Source organism: Marmota marmota, unplaced genomic scaffold (assembly GCF_001458135.2).
Source record: "Marmota marmota marmota unplaced genomic scaffold, marMar, whole genome shotgun sequence".
In the NCBI taxonomy this organism is placed as follows: Eukaryota; Metazoa; Chordata; class Mammalia; order Rodentia; family Sciuridae; genus Marmota; species Marmota marmota.
The window spans coordinates 9100823-9125353 of record NW_026000171.1 but is presented as its reverse complement, the minus strand read 5'-3'; the positions used below and the strand labels follow the sequence as shown (position 1 = coordinate 9125353).

General features: G+C 43.4%; 1 protein-coding gene across 8 annotated transcripts; it reads right to left on the bottom strand.

Moving 5' to 3' along the window:
- Positions 1-849: 849 nt before the first annotated feature.
- On the bottom strand, positions 850-23229 carry Slc25a18 (solute carrier family 25 member 18). Of its 8 annotated transcripts, none has more exons than XM_015500814.2 (10): positions 22694-23215; positions 11463-11560; positions 10151-10273; positions 9845-9900; positions 8478-8568; positions 7661-7779; positions 4286-4451; positions 3569-3723; positions 2667-2742; positions 850-2084 (listed from the first exon to the last, which is right to left on the bottom strand). In XM_015500814.2, exons 2-10 carry the CDS (start codon positions 11480-11482, stop codon positions 1943-1945), a joined length of 948 nt encoding a protein of 315 aa, XP_015356300.1. In that variant the 5' UTR covers positions 11483-11560; positions 22694-23215; the 3' UTR covers positions 850-1942. The 8 variants fall into 8 exon arrangements, with proteins under 8 accessions (XP_015356300.1, XP_015356301.1, XP_048643683.1 ...); XM_015500815.2 differs by having other exon boundaries at positions 11463-11557; XM_048787726.1 differs by lacking the exon at positions 3569-3723 and having other exon boundaries at positions 22694-23229.
- Positions 23230-24531: the final 1302 nt, after the last annotated feature.

Here is a 24531-nt window from a genome sequence, read left to right as displayed (position 1 = left end):
TGTGCACCACTATGCTCAGATAATTTATAATGTCTTATGAATGATACTACAAGTTTGTGGTTTGAGAGAGTGAAGATTGGGTGCAGTGATGAGCACCTGTAGTCCTAGCTGTTCTGGAGGCTGAGGCAGGAGGATCACTTGAATCTAGGAGTTCAAGGTCAGCCTTAACAATGTAGTGAAATCCTGTCTCCAAAAAAAAGAAAGAAAGAAAAAATTGTACTGAGGAACCTAGAAATATTTTCCAAAATCCTATAGCATTTGATAATTCACAGCTGTCAAAACTTGGAATCATTAACCCTCCAGTCCTCTGGGGCTTCTTGCTCATTTTACAAGACCTAATATCACCATGTTCTTTGAAGCTTCTCCATATTAGCCGGCGCACACAGTAAACAAACAGGTGTTCAGTATTACCTGTCTTCTGAAGGGTTATATAACACCCCACCCCCGCTTTTTGTGTTATATGGAAGCCAGAGCCTCACAAATGGTAAGCACATGCTTTACGGTTGGGCCACACCCCAGCCCATAGGTTGTAGAACTTTATTGAGGAAATCACTTTATTACTTTGGGCAGAGTTTTTTTGGGGAGAAGGGGAGACTATTTCGTGCTAGGCTAAACCCTTTTAGAGATCTTTCTCTTCCTTCCTCCCACTCAACAATTCTGTATTTTGTCCTCAGCTGAGAGCTGCCCAAAGGGCTTGTAGCTAGTCGTGGCACAGCTGACATTTTGACTTGGTCTGTCTGGAGGGCAGCCCTTTTCAACTGAGACCACTGTGCCTGACCATTTCAGCACCATTCACTTCCCTCCTTGACCCAAGTTTTGTTAGGTGGGGATTAATGTACATACCAGTTATTTGAATAGGTATTTTTTCTTTATTAGGACTTGTCCTCATTTCTGTGATATTGTTTCTGTAGCCCCCTATGGAGGAAGGAATTGAAGCCCATGAAGAGAACTCTTGTCACAGATGACTTAGCTCCTCAACATAAAGGGTAGAGAGGATCAGGACTTAAACATAAAATAAAGTGTTCTTCTGACTATTCTCCATTCCCATGACAGGAGTAACAGTTTGAAGAGTGGTAGTGACCTGCTGTAGTGCTCTAGAAACTAGTTTAGTTCTAAACTGGATACAGAAGGAAAGATTATAGACACTACTTCTTTCAGCCTGTCTCCTACATCCACTACTATAAGACAAGATTTTAACCATTCACCTTTATTTCATATGGTCCCCATGTACAGCCATTGGGAAAGGTCTGTGAGAATCCATGCTCCAGGAGAAGGATTTTGGGGCAGGATGGCTGTCTGGACTTGACCACGCTATTCAGTTAGGTCCACTTAGCCATCTGTGATGTGCAAGTGGGTGCCTGTTTCAACCAAGGTGCTGGTTTTGTCCCCATTGGACTTTTCTTGTTTGTGGTGCTGATAATGGAACCCAGGGCCTCACATGTTAGGCAAGTGCTCTACCACTGAGCTGTACCTCAGCTCTTGGACTTCATCCTCCTTTTCTTCATCATCAGTGCTTGGACTAACTAAATTATTTAACAAAACTAAGTCTTCAAACTGACTCAAGTATAATAAGTTTGTGAAATAGAAATGTTAAATTGCAGAAACAGCCCCTCTGTCTTTACTGTCTGTGAAGGTCTGTAATTCAAAAGTGAGTACTAAGAATAGTACTAAGTACTAGGTGATAGTACTAAGAATTATGTGATCAGGTGTTTCTGAGGGTCCCTGGTAGCAAGAAAATGAATGTAGGTTTCATAAAGGGAGAAAAAGGATACACTGAACCTGCCTTATTAAAATAGGGTTGTTTTTTCTGAGACTGAGGTAGCACTACAAGTTAGAGGCCAAAATACAATGTGGGGGCCACCTTTACCCCGTACCCTTCACTTAGACTAGTGAAACAGGCTAGAGAGGTGGTAGCAAATAAGGGACTATGATCCAGATGCAGCTACTCAAAATACTTTAAGATATGCTCTCCTATTCCAATGAAATAGACACCCTGGGCAATCCCAAAGAGGGGTGCTATGACAAGAGCCCGGCAGCCTGCTCCCTTCATGAAGGCGGATGGTCCTTCCTGAATCCAGAGTTTCCTGGGGAGAGAAGAGCCCAGTGAGCTAAAGGGAAGAAGCACGTTTATTTTGATTCCTCAAACATGTATGCACCTTTGCCTGGCATGGTGGTGCACACCTGTAATCCCAGCGGCTTGGGAGGCTGAGGCAGGAGGATCGCAAGTTCAAAGTCAGCCTCAGCAAAAAAGAGGCACTAAGTAACTCAGTGAGACCCTGTCTCTAAATAAAATACAAAAAAAGGGCTGGGGATGTGGCTCAGTGGTTGAGTACGCCTGAGTTCAATCCCTAGTAACAAAAACAAAAACAAAAAACAAACATTTATGCACCTTTGAGAATAGGTGTCACTCTACAGCAATATCAAGATTCCAAGTGTGAGGGAGCCAAACCTTGTCCATGGAATGTAGTCAATGTTGGGGTCAAGGCCCAAGAAAATAGGCCGGGGGAGAGATGTGATAAGGATGCAAGGAAGAAGAAAAAAGTTGCCAGTATACACTATTTTCTTTTGAGAGATGAGGGAAAGGGTCAGATTCAAAGAAACCCAGAGCTAAGCAATAAAATGAGTCTCCAGACCAGGTGCAGTGACTGAAGGGCTGCTGGTCTCACCTGGCACAATCCATGATCCCACTGTAGACATCCTCCCCCAGGCCTTTCTTGAGGGTTTGGATTCGAGTTTTCAGAACTAAATTGAGAAGAAATTAAAATAAGTAATGAACATCTTGATTTTGGTGTCCTTCACAACCTGAAGTGATAGGGTTCCCTTTTAGAATGAGTACACGTAAGACTAAACTATGAAGCCAGTTCTGCCCCTGTGTGATCTATATCTATAATACATCTTCCTCTTCAGGCCTCTTTTTTTTTTTAATAACAGGGATTGAACTCAGGGGTGTTTAACCACTAAGCCACATCCTCAGCCCTTTTTTTATTTTATTAGAGACAGGGTCTCACTGAGTTGCTTAGGGCTTCACTTAGTTGCTGAGGCTAGATTTGAACTTGTGATCCTCCTGCCTCAGCCTCCTGAGTCTCGGGGATTACAGGCAATCACCACTGCTCCCTGCTTCAGGCCTCATTTACACAATGAATGAAATTCCAGCACTGGATCCTTCAGGCTATTTGTGGTGTAGAAAACCCACTTGTGTGGGAGAGGGGGGCCAGCTGCAATCCTGGTGACAGGAATCAAGGTCTCCTCACTCAGCTCTGCCTCCTGCTCAAAATTTTTTAAATGTCAGCAATGTTCAGGACTCCATTGGGGGACAAAAAGATAAAGAAATTAACATCTAGAAGGTGAGGGTTTGTCAGTAATAAATAAGCAATAGTGATGTTCACTTTGAACCCACATCTCTGTGAGGTCCTTTGGTGAGCACATGCCAGTGGCCACAGGTTGTGGCTCAGAAATCAACAAGAGCAAAAATATTGTTTGCCTTCCTAAATGGCTATAGAGAAGCCTCATTTGTAAAGCAGATCAAGCCTTGAACCCCAATACTGAGCTCAAATTCTCCCATACTTACCATCCAGGGGTGTGACTGCAACGGCAGCCAGGGAACCTGCAATGCAGCCTGACATGAAGGAATGAGCAAAGGAGGCCTTCCCAGTAAGCTCATGGACCCCAAGGTTGTTCAGGTTGGCAAACATTGGGAAGTAGATGATGGAGAATGGAATATCTCTGTATTAGAGGAAAAAGAAACACTGGGCTCCACACAGCTCTGAGGTTTCTTTCCACAGAAGGCCATGCAGCAAGACTTCTCTGTGAGCTACATGGCTCAGAGATGAGTCAGATGGATCAGAGAGAAGCTACTATTACTGACTCTTAACTTTGCACCCCTAGATAATCTAGGGCAAGGATCTGCATGAGAGAAAATAATTGTTTGCCTTTCTCCACCCCCAGCTCATTACTCTGTGCTACCTGCACCTGCAGCCTATGGATGAGGAGCCAGATGCAGAATGAAAGATGGGTAACAAATTCTACAAAAGGGAGTAGGTAGGGAAGAGAAAAGCCAAATAGCACAGTTAGATAAAGGGATACATCTAGGGCTCATGTGGACCTCCTAACTGAAGAAGGGCTTCAGTCTTCAGGTGCCCTTTTGATGTAACTGATTATGACAGCAGGAAGCATGGCAAAGAATTTGCCAATTTGGGATTAAATATTCTGGGAAGAAGACAAAGGTGGCAGTACCTGTGGCCCTCCCCTTGAACTGCTGTGCCCAAGTCGAAGAAGAAGGGCTCACCTGAGGAGAGTGGCACCCAGGCCTTTATAGAGACCAGCCAGGCCCTGAGTGCGGAGTAGCTCCCAGGCAATGAGAGTGGCGGATGGGCGTTTGTGAGTGGAAGCAGAACCAGTAGTATAGGACCTGGAGGAGGAAGGTGCCGAGGTCGAGCTCTGATGAGGGGCAGCTGGAAAGGAAAGGACAGCCTCTGTCTCAACCCAAGTCCCAGCAGGCACTGCAAAACACTTGACCAAGGTGTGGCTCAGAATACACAGCCCTGGGACAACTCAGGGTACAAAGCCAATGCTTCAACTAGAATCCTGAAGTTTGTCTCAATTTTACAGCATTAATTTTGGGCTCCAAGGAAAGTTTTCTTCTTTGGGAAGAGGGGGAAACTGGGGTTTAACTCAGGGACACTCAACCAGTGAGCCGCATCCCCAGCTCTATTTTTTTTTTATTTAGAGACAGGGTCTCACTGAATTGCTTAGTACCTCGCTAAGTTGCTGAGGCTGGCTCTGAACTCGGAATCCTCCTACCTCAGCCTCCCAAGTTGCTGGGAATACAGGTATGTGCCACTGCATCAGGCTCCAAGGAAAGTTTTCTAAAGTCTGTATTATCTAGCAAGTTATGCCTCTTTGTAGGCTTCTTCACAGAATCACAGTCATTACCTACCCAGTCTTCTGTACAGGAAACTAGAAATTCAAGTTTTTAAAAATTTTGAGGGGCTGGGGATGTGGCTCAAGCGGTAGTGCGCTTGCCTGGCATGCGTGCGGCCCGGGTTCGATCCTCAGCACCACATACAAACAAAGATGTTGTGTCCGCCGATAACTAAAAAATAAATATTAAAAAAAAAAAATTCTCTCTCTCTCTCTCTCTCTCCCTTAAAAAAAAAAAAAAAATTTGAGACAGGGGCTGGGGTTGTGGCTCAGTGACAGAGCTCCTGCCTCGCACATGTGAGGAACTGGGTTCGATCCTCAGCACCACATAAAAATAAATAAAACAAAATAAAGATATTGTATCCATCTATAACTAAATATTTTTAAAATTTTTTCAGACAGGGTCTCCCTAAGTTTCTGAGCTGGCCTTGAACTTCTGATACTCCTGCCTCAGGCTCCCAAGCTGCTGAATTACAATAGTGTATCACTGCTCCCAGCTCTGTTTTCTACTTGAACCCTTTTTGATAGTTTCACTCTATTGGCACTTTGGGACAAAGGAATCCCATTTTGGTTCTGCATAATGTAGTAAACCACAAATCTTTTTATTTATCTAAAACTTATCTCCTCCAGTTTTCCAGAGGTGCCTCCTCCCTCTAGTACTCCAGGATTATATGAACATGTCATTTACCTTTCCCCATTTTATAGAAATTGATTTTGTAGATGTCAACCCATTTTAGTTGAGTATTTGAGTCTGTCATTTGATGAGTTTAACATCTAATAATTAGAAATTTTTTTCCTGACCATATAAAATATAGGCACTTAATAGTGGATGAGTCCTACTAGTCACCACAAAATTCAGTGTATGGATAGTGTGTGAATATTTTAAGACATAGTGTTTGTAAAGAATGGTGGTCATGGGCTGGGGATGTGGCTCAAGCGGTAGCGCGCTCGCCTGGCATGCGTGCGGCCCGGGTTCGATCCTCACCACCACATACAAACAAAGATGTTGTGTCTGCCGAGAACTAAAAAATAAATATTAAAAAAATTCTCTCTCTCTCTCTCCCACTCTTTCTTTAAAAAAAAAAAAAAAAAAAAGAATGGTGGTCATACCTGTGGACTCAGGTAGTTGGGTGGCTGAGATAGAAGGATCACTTGAGCCCAGGAATTTGAGGCCATTGAAATCTCATTTCAAAAAACAAAACAAAGACTATAGGTAGAGTTTGCTTAGCATGCCTGATGCCCTGGGATTTGATCTCTGGTAATGCAACACAATGACAACAAATCTCACCAAATTCAGTGTTTAAAAAGTGTTGCTTACAAGGCTGGGGCTGTAGCTCAGTGGCAGAGCACTTGCCTAGCACATATGAGACACTGGGTTTGATCCTCAGCACCACTTAAAGAAATTAAATAGCCAGATGCAGTGGCACACACCTGTAATCCCAGTGGCTTGGGAGCTGAGATAGCGGGACTGTTAGTTCAAAGCCAGCCTCAGCAAAAAGTGAGGTGCTAAGCAACTCAGTGAGATTCTGTCTTTAAATAAAATACAAAATATGACTGGGGATGTGGCTCAGTGGTCAAGTGTCCCTGAGTTCAATCTCTGATATTGGAAAAAAAAAAAAAAGAAAGAAAAAAAAAAGAAAAAGTAAAATAAAGCATGCTGTCCATCTACAGCTCCAAAAAAAATTTTTTTAAAGTTTTGCTTAGATTATAAATCCTTGCTAAAGGGAAATTATTCCCAATGTCATGTCCCTATTTTGCTTTGTATCCAGAAGAGCAGTATTTCATACTTAGAAGCTAGTTATTTTGCAAAGATTTTCTTGAAGTAGTAATCTAGATGTAGCTTCAAACAATTAGCTTTAAGAAGTTAGTCAATACAAGCAATATTTTCCTCATTATCATCTTTAGGTGCACACATTTATATCCTACCTTCTATTTTGTTTGAAATGTTTTAGCAATACTAGAACTTCTCATCCATATTGAAAAACTAAGGTGACCCTTACCATTTCTGCAATTGCATTTACTTTATGCTGGTTTCATCCAATCTAAAATCTGATTGAATTCTAGCATAGAAGGTATACACAGCTGAATTGAGGGGAGTGGGAAATGGCATCCATGAATATTGAGAACTGTGTATCCCTTTACAGATGGTGTGTGTGGTATGTTACATATTAGCTTATTTTATTCAGACCCTGTGGTTTGATCCTAAGGAAAGAGGCCCCCGTCACTTCCCTTAGGGTTGACCCCCCTTCCATAAATGGACAAACATTGGTCCTTACCACATGTGTTAAAATTTATACCACTCTATTTCTGAAAGGCCCAGGATTTAGGAAAGGGCCAAATTTCTCTGTCAGGAAACAGCATAAGAATAGGAATGGTTCTATTCTCTCTTTTTATGCCTTGCCATTAAAAGCCAGCTTCTACAGTATAAAATACATATTTTCCAAAGTGTTGAATAAGCGGGTTATTGGCATTTTTAAAAATCTTTAGGAAATCCAGCCTAAATGCCAAGGCAATAGAAGAGAAGTATTAGAGTTGAGACGTTAAGTCTCTCCTGCATCAAGGTTCTCATTTCTGCTATTTGTTCTGAGCTGGAAATGTTGAAAGGGATAACCATGAAGTAAAAGCTGCTATTGACCTGGAAAGCTGACTCTCAGTCTAGCAGGTGAAAGTGGGATGACAGATGTGAGCCATTCTGATTCTGGCTTTTACTAAGCACATGTGGAGTTGAAATAGGCCTCACCTAAGCGTCCAGCATCCTGCAGCTGAATCTTGAGCATTTCCATGGGGCAGGTAACCACCACTTGGCACATGCCAGCCCCACAGCCAGCCAGCATCTCCATCTTCAGGTTCCGCTGCATTCTATGGGAGCAGGAGTCAGCTCTTCAGACTCAGGGCAGAACTGCCATACCACCTTGGCTTATCTACTACCTTCCCTCTGCAGTGGGGGAGGAAACCTTTCCATGAATGGTACCTGTCTTTGTCACCATTGGCTGCCACCCACCTCGCTGGGAAAATAGTCACCTGGGCCTAAGGTTCAGTCTCCTTAAACACTTGAGGCTAAATTTATAGCACAGACTGCTAGGGAGACAACACCTGGATAGGAGTTGAAACCAGTAATAATGAAAGTACCTAGGTCAGGATTCTTCATTTTGTTTGTTTTTTGGCACTGGAGATTGAGCCCAGGAGCGCTTTACCACTGAACATATCTCAGTCCTAGAGCAGGTATCTGATTCTCCCTGATCCCATATGTACTATCTCTAGGGCAATGGGAGGACAGAAATAGAAAGTGTCTCTGGGCCGATTTAAAAATTCATCAGCTGGTTGGTAAATATATCTGCAAACATACTCCACATGTTTTATATTCTTTCTCGATAGATTTCCTACCTCTCTCTTCCAAATTATACCAGTTCATTTATTTCCCTACTTTCCATCTGCCAAAACACAACAACCCTTAGCCATATGTGCACACATACTTAAATATGTGCTGACAGGTAAACTGAGACACACTCCCCAAGACAAGGTGAAAGATCTTTGTCCCTGACTCCATTTGGCCATACCCATCTTCCATGAGCAGCTGCCGGAAGAAATCATTGGCTGCCAGTTTGATGGCCTTCTCTGGAGTGACTAAGGTGAGGTTTACTGCAGCCCCTGGAGATGAAAAACAAAGATGAGCAACTATGACTGTCCCAAAAGTGACAATTTCCAGAGGCTCCCTCTCACAGACAACACACACAGGCTGGGAAGGCAAAGCTTTGGGGGTGTCACTAGCCAAGCAGGGACACTTGGCCTATTTTATTTAAGCAAATTTACTTTCATTTCCTCTCTACATTTTCTTCTTTCTAATACATTTGTTTCCTTTATGGACACACATCCAGTTATCAAAAAATCACCTTGGGGCTGGGGCTGTGGCTTAGCAGTTGTGCACTTGCCTGGCATGTGTAAGGCTCTGGGTTCAATTCTCAGCACTGAATATAAATAAATAAAGGTCTATCAATAAAAAAAATATTATTTTTGCCCTTGCTGGTGTTTTCCACCTTTGAGGATAAATAAGTACTCATTAGTCCCGGGCAAGTAACAGGGACTGGGTTTCCATTACTCTGTATGACACTAGCCCAGACCCAGCATGGTTCACACGGATTTTATTTTATTTTATTGCTCAAGGATAACGACACATCAGCTCTTTCTCAAAACTAGTATAGGGAGCCAGGCATGGCGATGTATGTCTGTGATCCCAGCAGCTCAGAAGAGACTGAGGCAGGAGGATTGCAAGTTCAAGGCCAGCCTTACCAAATGAGCAAGGCTTTAAGCAACTTAGGAAGACTCTGTTGCAAAAGAAAAAATAAAAATGGCTGGGGATGTGACTCAGTGGTTATGTGCCTGGGTTCAATCACCAGTACAAAAACATGACATCAAAATAAAACAACCTTGCCTAGGACCTGTTTTCCAATGGTGCTACTGAAGAGGACAACAGCAGCAGCAGTGTAGGATCATGCTAGGGAAGAGCTCGAAGTCCTTTTCACTCTGTTCCTTTCAGCCTCTCCCTTTCTGCTACTAGTAGTTGGATGTCCTATCAGCTCTGTAGGGACACAGAGGGCAAGGGAGGTGGGAGGGAGGCAGGTTAAGGCTCACTTGCTTAGGGAATGGATGGAACCTGGGGCTTCTGGGTTCCACAGTGGCTCACTAGTCCCCCAGAAAGCCTTAACAGGAAACAGTTATCTCCACCTCTGTCAAAGAGCTTATCAAAGGCTCATGAAAAGTTAATGTAGTCCAGCATCATCTGATAGCCCAAGCTGTTCCAACAGCTCCCTGGAAGGAACATCCATGCCCAGGGTGCTATAAACTCACAAGGCTGGGGCCTCTATGTCACACCCACTGTCCTCACCATGCCAAGTCAGGTCTCCTCTGGGATGCCTGATAAACTCACCTCTGTACATGCCCAAGAAGCCCTCTGCACGTGCTGTCTTCATCAGGCAATCTATCCTAGAAGCAGAGGCCAGAAGAGGAAATTAGTGGTGCCCAGGAGGCTGCTTCCTCATGGACAGGATGAGGCACATTTGCAAACCTCTCCCCAAAACCCAATCTTTCCCCAAGCCCTGATCTTTCTGGGCACACCCCAGTTGACCATGCTCCCCAAATCCCTCCACCATCAACACACTCCCTGAAGAAACTCTGGAAAGGATGAGGCCCATTGCCCTTCTCCCCAACCACACCACTCCCCACCAATACCTACATTCCTTTGTACATGTCTTTTCCATGCTGGTTCTGCAGTCGTGTCTTGGCCAAGTCGATGGGGAACACACAGGTCACCCCCACAAGCCCTGCCACACCTCCATTGATGAGTTTTGCTGCAATACTAGCTCACGGGGAGGACAGAAGCACATGAGGGAAGATGGCTGCTCACAGTCACATGCAACCAGGATTGGGTGTGGGGGACAGGAGAGCAGGAATAGGGCAGAGAAAAATAGAACGGCAGCTGCAAGGCCTTCAGTCCTGGTGGGACTTGTCTAGAGACTCTGTCCTTGGCCTCCTACCCCAGCCTGACTGGCTGTCACTCTCCCCCAAGCTCCAGTTGGAGATGCTGCAGGTAGGGATCTGAGAGCGCCCGGTCTCCTCCTCCAGGAGGCCTGCACTCACCAGGTCTGAACCATCTTGGACTAACTCACCAAGCTGGGATGCAGCAAAGGCTAGTGGGAAAAAGGCCCACTCTGCCCTCTGGAGCCTCACAGGGGAGTTGCAAGCCTTGGCTCAGCCTTGGGACATGTTCTCTGGAATTGCCACCAAAGGTTGCTACCTATTCTCTGACTTTTCTTCATCCTTGGAACCACATGTGGCAAAGTTTCAAACTGTAACTTTACTTCCAGCTTAATGTCAGGCAGACAATGCAACTCCTGACTGTTTACTTGAGCAAAATACCTCAATTCTCTGAGCCTGTGTGAAACTCACCTAAGGAATTATATGAGGATTAAATAAACTAAGGCTTTGGTAAATGATAGCTATTGTTAAAAATAAGAGGACACACATTTCTTAAAATGAGGGCTGCTAGTCATCAGCAGATAACTAAGTTTTGAGATTATCTAATTCTAGCCAAAGCAAGATAGATAATAGAGCCCCTTCATCCTGGGTAAATATAGGAGTTTAGAAAGATAGAACATAGAAAATAAAGCTTTCTCAGATTCCTGGGAACCTAGTAAAATTTTGTTAATTATCAAGCCAGAGGCAGATGTGAGCAAAATATTTGGAGATAGATTACTGGGAAGTGATAAAGTAGATAATAAGAGTTTTCTCACAAAGCAATCTAGATAGACAAGCAGGAAACTTTGTGAAAACAAACAGAACTATGATTTAAATTTTGCAATCTGAGACGATGCACCCAATTACAAATTATTTTAACAGTATTATATATTTGTATATATATATTTATATTATATATTTGTATGTGTGCGTATTTTGGGGGGAATTGTGAATGTTTCTGGGGCAGGGTGCGGATGATCATCTCATTTATTCAGGGGGAGACACTGAGATGGGCTGTTACCACAGCTTACCTCAGATCCTGGTTGGACATTCTGCAGGGACTGTGGCCAGTTGGTGGGTCCAAAGACACAAGGCTGTTGGCTCCTCAAAGTATGCTCTTTCTGGACTACTGGAGGGGAAATAAGTGGTGTCTGTTTCCTTGACTTCAGCTTCCCACACAGACAACAGGCAAAGAACTGTCAATGAGTTGACACTGCCAGCTTTCACTGTGTTCCAAGACCTTTTGGACTTTTGGGATTTAGATCAGAATTCTCAACCTTTTGTACTTTAGAGATCAGATAAGAATGGTGTAAGAGAGAAGGATAAGCAACTTCATGAGTCCCTGAGTTTGATCCCCAGCAAAACCACCAAACAAGCAACAATCTCAAATGGAGGCTCTGGGAGCATTTTGGACAGAGAACTTAGAATAGCAAAGGAGGCTCACAGGATAAAAAGTAGGAATTGCAAGGAATTGCTAAAGATCAGGAATCCCTCGTGAGGTATTCAAGAACTAAAGTAAAACACTGGTTCTAACATTTATTCTCAAACTGTGTTTTCTGAACTTTCTATGACACCGAGATATCTCTGGATTTATTTATAGGTGACACATATGGAAAACACCAGGGACGGTACTCAGGATGTGGGAGCAATAGTAAGGGTAATAAGAGGAGGGCTTCTGCCTTAATCCCAGAGGAGAAGTACCAGAAAGGGTCCTGATACTGGGAGGAGACTGGCCTGAGCTCCGGGGGGCTTCTTATTCCCAGCTTTCCTGTAAACTGCCCTCCTGTGCTCTTTGCTGTACCCCAGGGATGTCAGCAATCCTTTTTTTGCCTCTAGGTATTTTATTATGAGGAAGAAAAGAGAGAGAAGGAAAGAGAGGGAGCAATCTTTTTTGGAGGTTTATTAATACATTTAAAAAAAAATCATTGAATGCCAGGCACTATTCCAGATCTAGGGATACACAATAGTAGTGAACAAAGACTAAGATTCCAGCTTTCAGGGACTTTAATTTGGGGAGACATATAAATGAGAAAAATAAAGACTGAAGATATTGGAGAATGATAACTATGGAGGAAAACTGGCATGATGGTGCATGTCTGTAATCCCAGAGGCTCCAGAGATTGAGGCACTAAACAACTCAGTGAGACCCTGTCTCTAAATAAAATACAAAATAGGGCTGGGGATGTGGCTCAGTGGTTGAGTGCCCCTGAGTTCAATCCCTGCTACCAAAAAAAAAAAAAAAGAAAGAAAGAAAATGTCAGTGGACACTTGACAAGAAAGATTCATGGAGCAGATGATCCTAAAGCAGGGAGTGAGGAGTAAGTCATGTAGATATCTGAGGAGAGCATTTGGGGTACAGCAAGCATGGCTGGGATGGAGCTCAGTGATAAGGCACTTGCCTGGCCCTGGGTTCCATTGCTAGCACCATAAAATGAAAACCAAAACAAAACCAAAATGCAAAAAGAGCTGGGGCTGTGGCTCAGTGGTAAAGCCCTTGCCTAGCATGTGTGAGGTATTGGATTAGATTCTCAGCATCACATAAAAATAAATAAAAACAAAGGATCATCCACAACTTAAAAAAATTTTTTTAAAACTCACAAAAGACCAAGTTATTATTATTATTATTTTTGTGTATCAGGGATTGAACTCAGGGGCACTTGACCACTGAGCGCCAGCCCCAGCCCTATTTTGTATTTTATTTAGAGACAGGGTCTCACTGGGTTGCTTAGTGCCTCACTGTTGCTGAGGCTGACTTTGAACTCACAATCCTCCTGTCTCAACATCCTGAACCTCTGGGATTACAGGTGTCTACCAGCACACCTGCCTGAGACCAATTTAATTATTGCAGGAAGGGACCGTCCAAGAGAAGGGTGCTGAGAAATGGTTAAATCATGGAAGGGGATGTGGCTCAGTGATAAAGTACCCCGAGTTCAATCTCCAGTACCAAAAAAAAAAAAAAAAAAAGGAAGGCAACACATAGAAAATTTTCTGATGAGCAAGATGTGAAAGATAAAAGGAACAGTTAAAGAAACAGTGAAGTTTTTATGGGAAAAACTGAAAGAATGGGTTTGTGATATGGAACTTGGATCAGTTGGCAAAACAAGAAAAACTTCTGCAGAGAGATTCAAAAAAGTGAAACAAGCACATCTGAAGAAACAAAAGAGACATTCATTTTCATTCCTGATACTGTTTAATCCTTGTTTCCAGTTCATTCCTTGGATGCCAGCTGCATTCCTGTCTTGGATTCTGTGACTCTTACCTGTCTTGACATTAAATTGACCTCATTTCATATCTTGCTAGAATTGCTTTCTGATATTTCTAATCACAATAGTCTAACCTCCCAAATTTGCATTAGGAGTGAGAATTTGCATTCCAGATCCCAAAGTCTGGGATCAGCTGAGAAAAGAGGGCACAGGCTGGAGAGTTTGCCTCTACAGTTAAGGAGCTGTCAGTCTTTGTGCAGTCACATACCATCTCCTGTTTTTTGTTTTTAGTATCAGGGATTGAATCCAAAGGTGCTTAACCACTGAGCCACATTCCCAGCCCTCTGGTCTGCTAAGTTGCTGAAGCTGGCTTTGAACTTTCAATCCTCCTTGCCTCAGCTGAAATTACACGTGTGCCCCACTGTGACTAACTACCTAACATCTCTTGAAGCTCAAACTGTATACCTCTACTTGGTGGCAAAATATCAAGATGGTAAAGTATATTGGCTGTTGAGATATTTAATAAGTAGTTAAGAGAGAAAGACATGGGGCTGGGGATGTGGCTCAAGTGGTAGCGCGCTCGCCTGGCATGCGTGCGGCCCGGGTTCGATCCTCAGCATCACATACAAACAAAGATGTAGTGTCCGCCGAAAACTAAAAAATAAATATTAAAAAAAAAAGAACTTTAAAAAAAAAAAAGAGAGAGAAAGACATGTTCCAAAAGTTGATGGGAGGGCTGGGGGATGGAGCTCAGTGGTAGAGTGCTCGCCTAGTATGTGCAAGGACCTGGCTTCTATCTTTAGCACCCTGCCTCCCATCAAAATCATAAACTCCATCTCATGTCCTCTATATGCAGTGTCTTGTCATGACATGTACTTGTTTTGCTTTGTGAAGGCAAGTGTATTTACAACTTTATATGTGATATTCAATAACTGTGATAATTGTGGATATGTAGGAAATAGTTTGTTTACATGTCCTTAGGCATTAAAAGGTGGAATTGGGGTTGGATAACTATCTAGAATTACCACTTTTCCAGGAATCGCCTTTTCTCCCTTACCATTCCTACTGGATGCAGGGTAACTGTCATGTTTCTAAGATATCAACTCCATCCACAGGTTAATATGGTCCTCTAAGCATGAAAACCAGACTTGAGCAAGGTCACTCCATCCCTTCCATAGGAATTTAGAGAATATATATATATAAAGTATCTTTCAGGAAATTTTTTTTTCTGTAACATAAAACTTGGATCTTAGAAGCAAACTGTTTTATGGCTTGGGAAACAGAGAGGTGGATTTGTCATAAGCAGTAGTAACTAAAGTACAGAGCTAAAGATGAAAGAGTGTTCTGATGGTGTTTGAAAGCCAGATGATAGTGACCCACCTTCATTCCTGACCTTGAGTAACAAAGGGATATCCCACTATCCTTCTAACGAATTGACTGTCTTAAGCCAATTAGAGTAGTTTTTGTAATTTGTTAACCAAAAAGTCCTTAACTTAGGGAAAACATACCTCAAATTCCACTTACTAGTAATTGAATGCTGTAAATGTTCCATGATGTGTAAAACCATTATTGGATGGCTTGAAGGAGCTTAAGAAGTGGGCATAAGGGAAATTTTTAGAGGAGGAGGAGGAGAGGGGAGGGCAGTGTGGACAGAGCACAGCATGACCAAAGGTGAGGCAAACAGGGTTTAGAGACTGCCTCCCCAGACTGTGGGAAAGGAGGCTAGAGACATAGATCAAGCAGTTGCAGAGAATTATGGCAATCAAATATAAATTGTGGCCCCCGTCCCCGGCAAAAAAGAAAACTGTATTTGATCCTGGAGGGTGTGAGAAAACACTGAATGCTTTGAAGGGGGAAAACACCATACCAAATGTGGTATGTAACAACTATTCTCGAAGAACAGGTTGAGGGAAAGAAGTTTGGGGTGAGAGACCATCATGTTACAGTGATGGAATGGAGAAGGAAGGATCAGGTAGAACAAATCTAAGCTTGACACAGACAAGGGTGGCCTGGAGGGATCATCCTAAAGAGGAAAAGGGCCTGGACTTGATAACTCTCCAGGGTTAAAGAAGAGGGAAGAACTAGGGATCTAACTCAAGTCTGACATCTGTAGGACTGGACAATGAAGAAAAGGAAGCTCCTGCAGCAGCAGAGAGAAGAGGATAATCCAGGCTTTGGGATGGCCTCCTCCAGCCATGGTGGGAGGTGAGTGAGAAGAACACCCACTGACAGTGCCCATCCTGCTGTATCATTCTGTCAGCCTGGCCTTTGGCCTCCTCACAGCCCCATCTCCACACCTTCTCTCATTCCCTCCACCACTGCAGATCCTATTTGGTGAATAAGGAGGTGGCTAAGGATGGTGGTAGCAGAGTGAAGGATGCAGACAGCTTTGGGTGGGAGCTGCCTAGGTCTCTTCCCCACCATGGAACAGCAGAACTCATCTGTGATCCCTCCTGTCTGCTCAGCTGGGAGAGAGCTCATTATCATCACTTCAGGAATGATGAATTATGTTTTGTTACTAATGAATATTTGTGCTATCATTTAAAGTAGTAGGAAACAATTAGAAAACTCTGTAGTTCCTCAGAATTGATTTTTTAAAAAAATTTTGTAGTATTGGGAATTGAACCCAGTACTACAAAATGAACCTCGTAGACAGGAAAAACACATCTTTCCCACCAAATCATGCCAGCACCATCCAGCCAGAGCTGGACTGCCTCCTACAGCTCCCTGCTTGCAAACTTGCTCCCTTCAAACCTATTCTCCAGCATAGGGTGCACTGGGTTTTGCTCTGCCAGTCAAGCACTGCTCTGCCAGAGTCCTTCACAGACTTCCCTCTACTCTTAGGTTAGATTCTTGCTCCTTACCCCAAACAACCTGCCCAGCAGGCCCCACTGTCCTAAATGGCTGCACCTTCAGTCTTGGCCCTCCTTGCCCTGCCACCCTGAACTTCTGCTTCTGGAGATATGTCACAGTCTTGTAACTTAGCCTTGAACATACTGTTCCTTTTGCCCCATCTACTTTTGATGAATTACAAATTGTTCTTTGTGCTTCAGCTCAGACGTCACTTCCTCCCATAAACCTTTCGGATAGTCCTCTTGTCTTGGTTGGGAGCTTCCTTTGTGAGCCCCTGTAACAGAGTTACAGCACGCACTGTGTCATATTCTTATTGACCTGTATCTCCATCCAAACGAGAAATTATTTGGACTAAGACAGTCTCAGGGTTGTCATGTCCAGGCCCTAGCACAGAGACGCATTCAACAAATACTGTTCTAAGAATCATGAGGGCAACAAAAGCCTTTGACTTTATCACAAAACAATGTAATCGTCAGCTACCCTCATTTCTTCACATTATGAGGACTTGGGCCATGTCCCTATGATCCTCTTTTTTTTTCAGTTGCAGATGGACACAATACCTTTATTATTTTTTATAACTTAATTTTTTATGTGATGCTGAGCCACAACCCCAGCTCCTATTTGCTTATTTTTTTGTGATGCTGAGGATCGAACCTAGTGCCTCACACATGCTAGGCAAGTGCTCTACCACAGAGCTACAACCTTAGTACCCCCACCTCCTCTTAATAGCAGAATGAGAGTTCTCCCAGAGTTGCTGAGGCTGGCCTTGAACTTGTGATCCTCCTGTCTTAACTTCCCAAGCTTGAATTATAGATGCATGTCGCTCTGCCTGGAAGGAGCCATTTCTTCATTTATTGCCAAGAAAATAACTGTTTCCTTAGTTCCATGTTACCAGGGTGCCCCTCAGTCAAACAGCCACTTCTTCCTATCCCCTTCTTATCCTGTGCAGTGAGATGAGAGGCCCTTTCCCACTGACTGCTCTTCCCTTTCGCTACGTTTATTTGCTAGAAGAATCTTTTCCTACCAACTTTAAGCTTGACACAGACAAGACCAACAGTTACCACCTTCAGGAAGAGTCTTCTGCCTTTTCTGGATGCAGGCCAGATTACTGTGGGACTGCAGGGAGGAGGTGGCTTATAATGCTGGCCAGCAGCAGCTGGTTTTTCTTGTGTTCTGTGAGGGTCCCCTCTCCTCATCCCTGTGAGAGCCCTTTCACACTGCAGTTTCCCAGCCTCTTCCCACACTCACTGCACCTTCAGACAGGTTGGTTTGAACCAGACTCCAGAGAGGCTACAACACAGCCAAGCCAAATATCATTAGGCAGCAAGCAAGTGGCTCTTTACTTGGTTGTCAGTATGACTGAAAGTTCAGGCTGGACAATGATTTGAGCAAGGCCACTTGGGGTAAGGACACTCTCCGCCCACTCAGAGACCTGGAAGCCAGGATGAGGACAAAGAAAGGCAACTCAATGTACTGCAAACACTCCCCAGGACACTTGGTGCCAGGAGCTAGCCTCTGCTGCTTGTTCTCATATTGCTCTAATTTTTTGCACTGCTGGGGGGCCTTTTAAAATTTTAATTTTATTTAGGGTACCAGGGATTGAACTGGGTCGGGGGTGGGGCACTCAGCCACTGAGCCACATCTCCAGCACTATTTTGTATTTTTTAAAAAATATTTATTTATTTTTAGTTTTCGGCAGACACAACATCTTTGTATGTGGTGCTGAGGATCCAACCTGGGCCGCACACATGCCAGGCGAGCGCGCTACCGCTTAAGCCACATCCCCAGCCCTCTATTTTGTATTTTTATTTAGAGACAGGGTCTTACTGAGTTGCTTAGTGCATTTCTGAGTTGCTGAGACTGGCTTTGAACTTGTGATCCTTCTGTCTCAGCCTTCTGAACCACTGGGATTACAGGCGTGTGCCACTGTGCCTGGTTCCTTTTTTACTTTTTGAAGCAGGGTCTTGCTAAATTGCCTAGGCTGGCCTCAACTAGAGATCCTCCTGCTTCAGTCAGTCATTGGGGTTACTGGGTGTGCAACCACGCCCAGCTTCTCATGCACTTCTCTAATAGCAGGTTACAGACTGTCTCACTGACCTGCCAGGCAACCTCCCTGCAGAGAGATGTGTTCTGTTCATTTAGCATTTATCTATGGGAGGACAGTACATTGTTTGGGCACCTTCTCTTGTGCTCAAGAATCTTACAACCTGGTCAGGCATGGTGGCACACACCTGTAATCTCAGGAGCTTAAGAGGCTGAGGTCCTATGCAACTTAGTGAGACCCTATCTCAAAAAATATAAAAGGTTGGAGATAAGGCTCAGTGCCTCTGGGTTCAATCCCTGACTACCCACCCCCTGCCCCCAAATCTTACAAATCAATCTGAACTCAATCATATGCTGTGTGAATTCAGGATTTCTTCCAATTTGGAGAACTGGGAAGGTTTCAGGGAGGAAGTGGCAACTGATTTTGGGCTAGAAGGCTGGTGAAGAGGTTGATAAGACTGTGAAAGAAGGGCAGCAGTGTCAAACTGGCACCCATCTTCTAGAACTTCAGTGGCAAATTGTCCAATTTGGAGCAAGGGATGAGGAAGCAGAGAGAAAAGCTGGTGCACTATATTGGGTCTGGATGATACATTGCCAACAGTATGGGCAACATAAGGAACTATCATGGCACAGATATCACCTGCAGAGATCCAGGTTCACATCTGAGCTCCCAAATTCCTGGCTGTCTCTCTTTAGGCAAGTTACTTACCATGATGCTTTTTGCACAAAGGGATGTGATACCAGGTTTTCAGTGAGGTTTACATGAGGGTGCAACGGATTGCTTTTAAACTGGTCCTGATTTACTGTTTACTAGTTGTGTGATCTTAAACAAGCTACTTAACTTTCCTGAGCCTGCTTATCCAACTGTGAAATGAATCTAGGGCACTCATTACAGTGCCAAGCACATAACAGGTGTTCACTACGTGATTGTGTTTTCTCTTTTCTTTGGTGGGCAATGGAAGCTATTGAGTAAGGGTCCAAAGGGCACCTTCAGGTTTATGGCAGTGCCAGTGGTTTGAATAGATCATGAAGAGTGATTTCTGTGAAGAACCAATGGGCTAAGCAGATAGATGACTAAACATGTCAGGGACAGACACCAGGTGTGAAGCATAGGCATCAGGAAGAAGGTGGACTACCACTCCAGTTAAGAGAGTCCAGGGCAGGGTGAAAGGAAAGGGGAGGAAAAATTGGCTCTTGAATCTGTATTAAAAGTGGCAGCTACAAAAGAATGGATAATTAAAAACAGAAAAACCACAGGCTCGAGCAATTGCACTTTGGGTTGACCCCAAAGAACTAAGAGTCTGAAACAGATATTTGAACACTCATGTCCACAGTAGCATTATTCACAGTAGCCTAAAGTTGGAAGCAACCCAAGTGTCCATTATGGAGGAGAGAGTAAGAAAAATGTGGTCTATACATACAATGGAATATTATCCAGCATTAAAAAGGACATTCTGACACATGCTACAAAATAAACGGACCTTGAAAACACTACACTAAGTGAAATTAGCCAGTCACAAAAGGACAAAAATTTTATGATTCCACTTAAATGGAGGTAGTCAAATTCAGAGACAGAATGTTCCAGAGGATAGGGGGAGAGGAGAATGAGAGGTTATTATTTCATTTTCAGCTGGAGATTAAAAAGTTCTGTATGGTAGTGATAGTTGCACAAGACAAATATACCTTGAAATGTTCACTTAAAATGGTCAAAGAAACAAACCCCATCATAAACAATGGTAGAACATGTAAGTGGAATATCAAAATTTAGAATTTGGAAAGGATAACTGAAAGATGGCAAAGAAGTTTAAATTAAGCATAGGAATTTGAATCTCCACAGAATAAAATCATCCCAAGAGAGAAGCCTTAGGAAGAAAAGGATAGATCTAAGCTGGCTGCAGTGGCACTACTTTACTCCCAGGTACTCCAGTAGCCAAAGCTACTTGGGAGGTGAGACAGGAGGATTGCAAGTTTGAGGCCAGCCTGGGCAACTTAGCGAGACCCTGTCTCAAATAAAATTTTCATATGGCTGGCTATGCACCTTGTGGTAAAGTACCTCTGGGTTCACTCCCGACTTCCACAAAAAGAAAGAAGGGGCTGGGGGTGGAGAAGATGATTCCAAGGATATGCCTACTTTTAGGAAGCAAAAAGAACAAGTGAGAGATCTGGGAGGTTGCAGCAGCACAGCATCTGAAAGATCAGTCTCCAAAGAAGGTAGCCCCAACTGCTAGGTGCTACAGAGAGGATCTGAGGGCTGAGAATGGATCTGATTGAGGCTGCCTGTAAGCAAGACACTAGCTCTAGAAAGGTAGTAGGGAGTCAACCCACAGGAGATGGCAATAGGAGGGAAAAGACTTTTTTTTTTTTTTTTTTTTTTTTCAGAGAGANCCTGGTACATTGTATACATATATATGCGCGCGCGCGCGCACACACACACACACACACACACACACACACACACACACACACACGGCCTCCCCTCTTTAGCAAGGATGGAGTGTGGCCTTCCTGCTAAGTGAACCAGCAGGGTTTAGGAGTTTGTTAGAGAAGCTCATCTGAAGCCAGTCCCCAGACATGGTGAAATCAAGTAAGAGCCTGATGACACAAGTTTTGAGTCACTATTCTGCACAATGGTTTATGTTTGACCGCACAATAAAATGACCTGGGGGAACTTTAAAAAAATCCTGAAGCCCAAGCTGCACCCAGATCAATACAACCCTAGTATGTTGAGTTAGGGCATCTGATAACCCTTAATGAGACAACCTAAACTGGCAATCATTGGTAAGTGTGGCAAAGTTATTAAGTTTGTTGAATAAATTGCAATAGCAGGAGTTCCCACAGCAAGCAAAGAGAAGATTGTCAAACAGCACAAGACTGCAATACGCACTTATTCTAGGATAGGGCTGGTCTGTTAGCTTTAGATTCCCCAAAGCCCCTGGCAGTGCAGAAAAGGGGACAGAGAAAGCACAACTAGGAATGAGATTTGATGGGCAGAAAGGGATATCCCAGAGGTCAGATCAGCATGCCAGGTAGGGCTGGGGCGGGGCAGACAACAAGGGAATTCCTCAACTTTATAGTCCTTCTCTTACATTCCCTACGTGTGTAATAGAGGTATAACCATTACCTTTATTTCATGTTGACCAGCAGACTATGGGGTGAATTTCCTATTTTAATCAGAAGGTGGCTGGCTGTGCCATCCATCAGGTTTGAATGATATATTCAGGTCAGAGGAGGTGTGCTTGAGGTCTAAAATGCATGTGTCAGGCATTTCCACAGGTCTGTGCTCTCTGTGTGCATTTCTAACTGTGTGTGACAACAGGTAGCTGAGCCCCTTCCTCATCAGTCTGATTAAGCAGATCTAAGTGATGCCACAACTCGCATTTCCAAGTTCCTAGGTAAGTCGTTGCTGCAGGTCCAGGACTACATTTTGATCAGTAATGTGACCACAAGAAGCTAATGGAGTTGAGGTGATCACTTCTCCCACCACCACATCTCTCAAGTTCCAGTTCTGCACACCTATGCCACGTCTCTGGCAAATGTTTCTTTAGAATTGCACAAAGTATCAAAATTACTGATGGTTCAATGTTCTGAATTATGTCATTGTCACTTTAGGCTCACCTTGTGAGGGGCAAGAATGAGGAATGAGAATGCTGCTTGGAATAAGCTATATAGATGCAGTCCCCACACAGCTGAGAGCCTGGCTCCTCAAGTCTGGTCTGGAGGTCTGCCCAAATTAAATGGTCTGAGACCACCAACACTTGGCCTTCCTGCTACAATTAAATTGCACGAAGTGAACAAAGACATTGTTCCTTAATCTACTATTTTAGCTAAGCAGTGTACTCCTTCCAGCACCTTACTGTTATCCAGACTTTCTGTATCCTGTATTTTTTTCTATTATAATACAGAAAAATAATAGAGTGAAGGAACCTATCTTTCCCCCCTTTGTATTATTAGCAGACAGGCAATGTGCCAGACACTTGGTGTATATTTACTTTTTAATAGTCTGCGCTCTGTATGCATGGGTCCTATACCTGTACATTAAACAAACTGTGACCAAAATGCATTTGTACTGATCATGTTCAGATTTTTCCTTGTCATTAGTTCCCAAATAATAAAGTGTAACAACTATTTATAAACTACATGTACTGAGAAAGAGTTGTACTTACTGAAAACTTGATTGTTAAGTTAGTCAATCTTCATCTTAGTTCTTGGGATACTCCCAGGCCAGGCTTCACTTGGATCTTGTCTTTGCCTTCCTACTAAAGACTCAATTCCTTCCCAAAGCTAAAACCCTGGATACAATCCAAGGAACTGGCTCCACTGCTTTTTAAAACTTCTGTCCAACTTTAACTGGTTAGAATAGGGCGACTCATCCTTGTCATATGCTGTGCAGAACGAGGTTTAAGTCCAAGATTCTAGGAGCAAGTTGTGGTTTTCCAAATCTGAAGACATCTCCAGAGCACCTGAATTAATATGCGTGTCATGGAGGCAGAAGGGGGTAGGGTTCTAGCAACACAATAGACAAACCTAGGGATTTTCCAGCTGCCTTCTTGGCAAGTATTTCTCAGTCTGTTTTGCACTGAAGGTTTTTTCCTAAAATTGACTAAGGAAACCAGAGGAGCCTTGCTAGCAGAAAAGGGGCTACAACAAATGCACAAATGTTGTCCTTTTGAAAATTCAAGGGAAAACTGTGGGGCCAGGCAAACAGACCTGCAGTGCCAAGCTATGCAGAGGGTGTGGGGGTTGAGGTCTGTGAAAGCCGTCCTGAGAACAGGCGGTTGCAGCATAGATGCTTACAGCTCTGTCATCTCTACGGCAGGGCTGGAGAGAATCCAACCGCCTGGGAGAAAAGGGCCAGCTGCCTTCCTGCCAAAGGCATCTCTTGCATAACAACTTCATGCCACAGGCCATTCACCTCAGAGTATTCCAGGACCAAGGGTAGCCTCTGAAAGAGCCTGCCTGGGTTATTTTGTCAACTCAGTAGTGCTCCTAGATAATATAGGATGCCTGGATAGGGGCTGCCTATTGATAAAATTAAGATGTCTTTCCTCCTAATAACAGGAATTTGTTTAGACACTAGTCTTTAATAAGAAGCACTTTTGGATGTCTCCAAATGTTGAAATGGAAAGGTGATCAGAATTTTGAGACCAAAACACCATGAGCAATTACAGCTTCTGTTCTTCCCCAAATCTCACCACACTGGCTTTCTTTTTATGTTCCAATATTAAGAAGGCCACTCATGGTGTAGGCTTTGTGCAAAATGTTACCCATGGAGCTTAACAAGTGTTAATGTCAAATAATAATTCCAAAAACTGAGGAAGATCATCTCCACCTACTATATTAAAATTTTGAAACCTAGTTGACTAATGAAAGATACAATATTAAAGCTTATCATTAGCTAAAACTGTCAACAGTTTCTGGCTTTCTTTGGAGGAATTTATTTCATGGCAGGAGGAATTCCACTAGAGAATACAAAAGTAGGAAAGCAAAGTTTACATGTGTTTTAAGGGTGTGACACTAATGTGCAGAGGGAATAGAGGTGTTCAGGGCGTCTCAGCCAGTGATGAGCATGGAAGTGAACAGAGCCAGGCCAGAGCAAAAGTTCCACTTGCCCTGCTCTTCCAATGCAGAGAGAAACATTAAGAATATCAAGTGAGATTAAAGAAATTGATCAACATCATATGTCAGATGTGGGACTTCCTAATGACTTCAAGGCTGAAATTTTTGTTTCAAAAATTATGTGAGATGCAACTCCTTAGTTAGAAAATATGGTTACTTCCTTTCTCTGCACCTGCCTCCCAGCAGAAAGCCTCCCATAAACTGGAAAAATAAAACAAAACTGGGCAAATATAAAAGCATCTGCTTACTCATGCTGGTAGCTCCCACTTCTGGCCACTTATAGTTCCCTGAGGGCTTCAGGCTAGAGCTGCTCATTGGCTCCCCATTATCAAGTCAGATCTGTTGCTCCCTTCCTTCACCCCTAATTCTGTAAGGAGATTAAAAT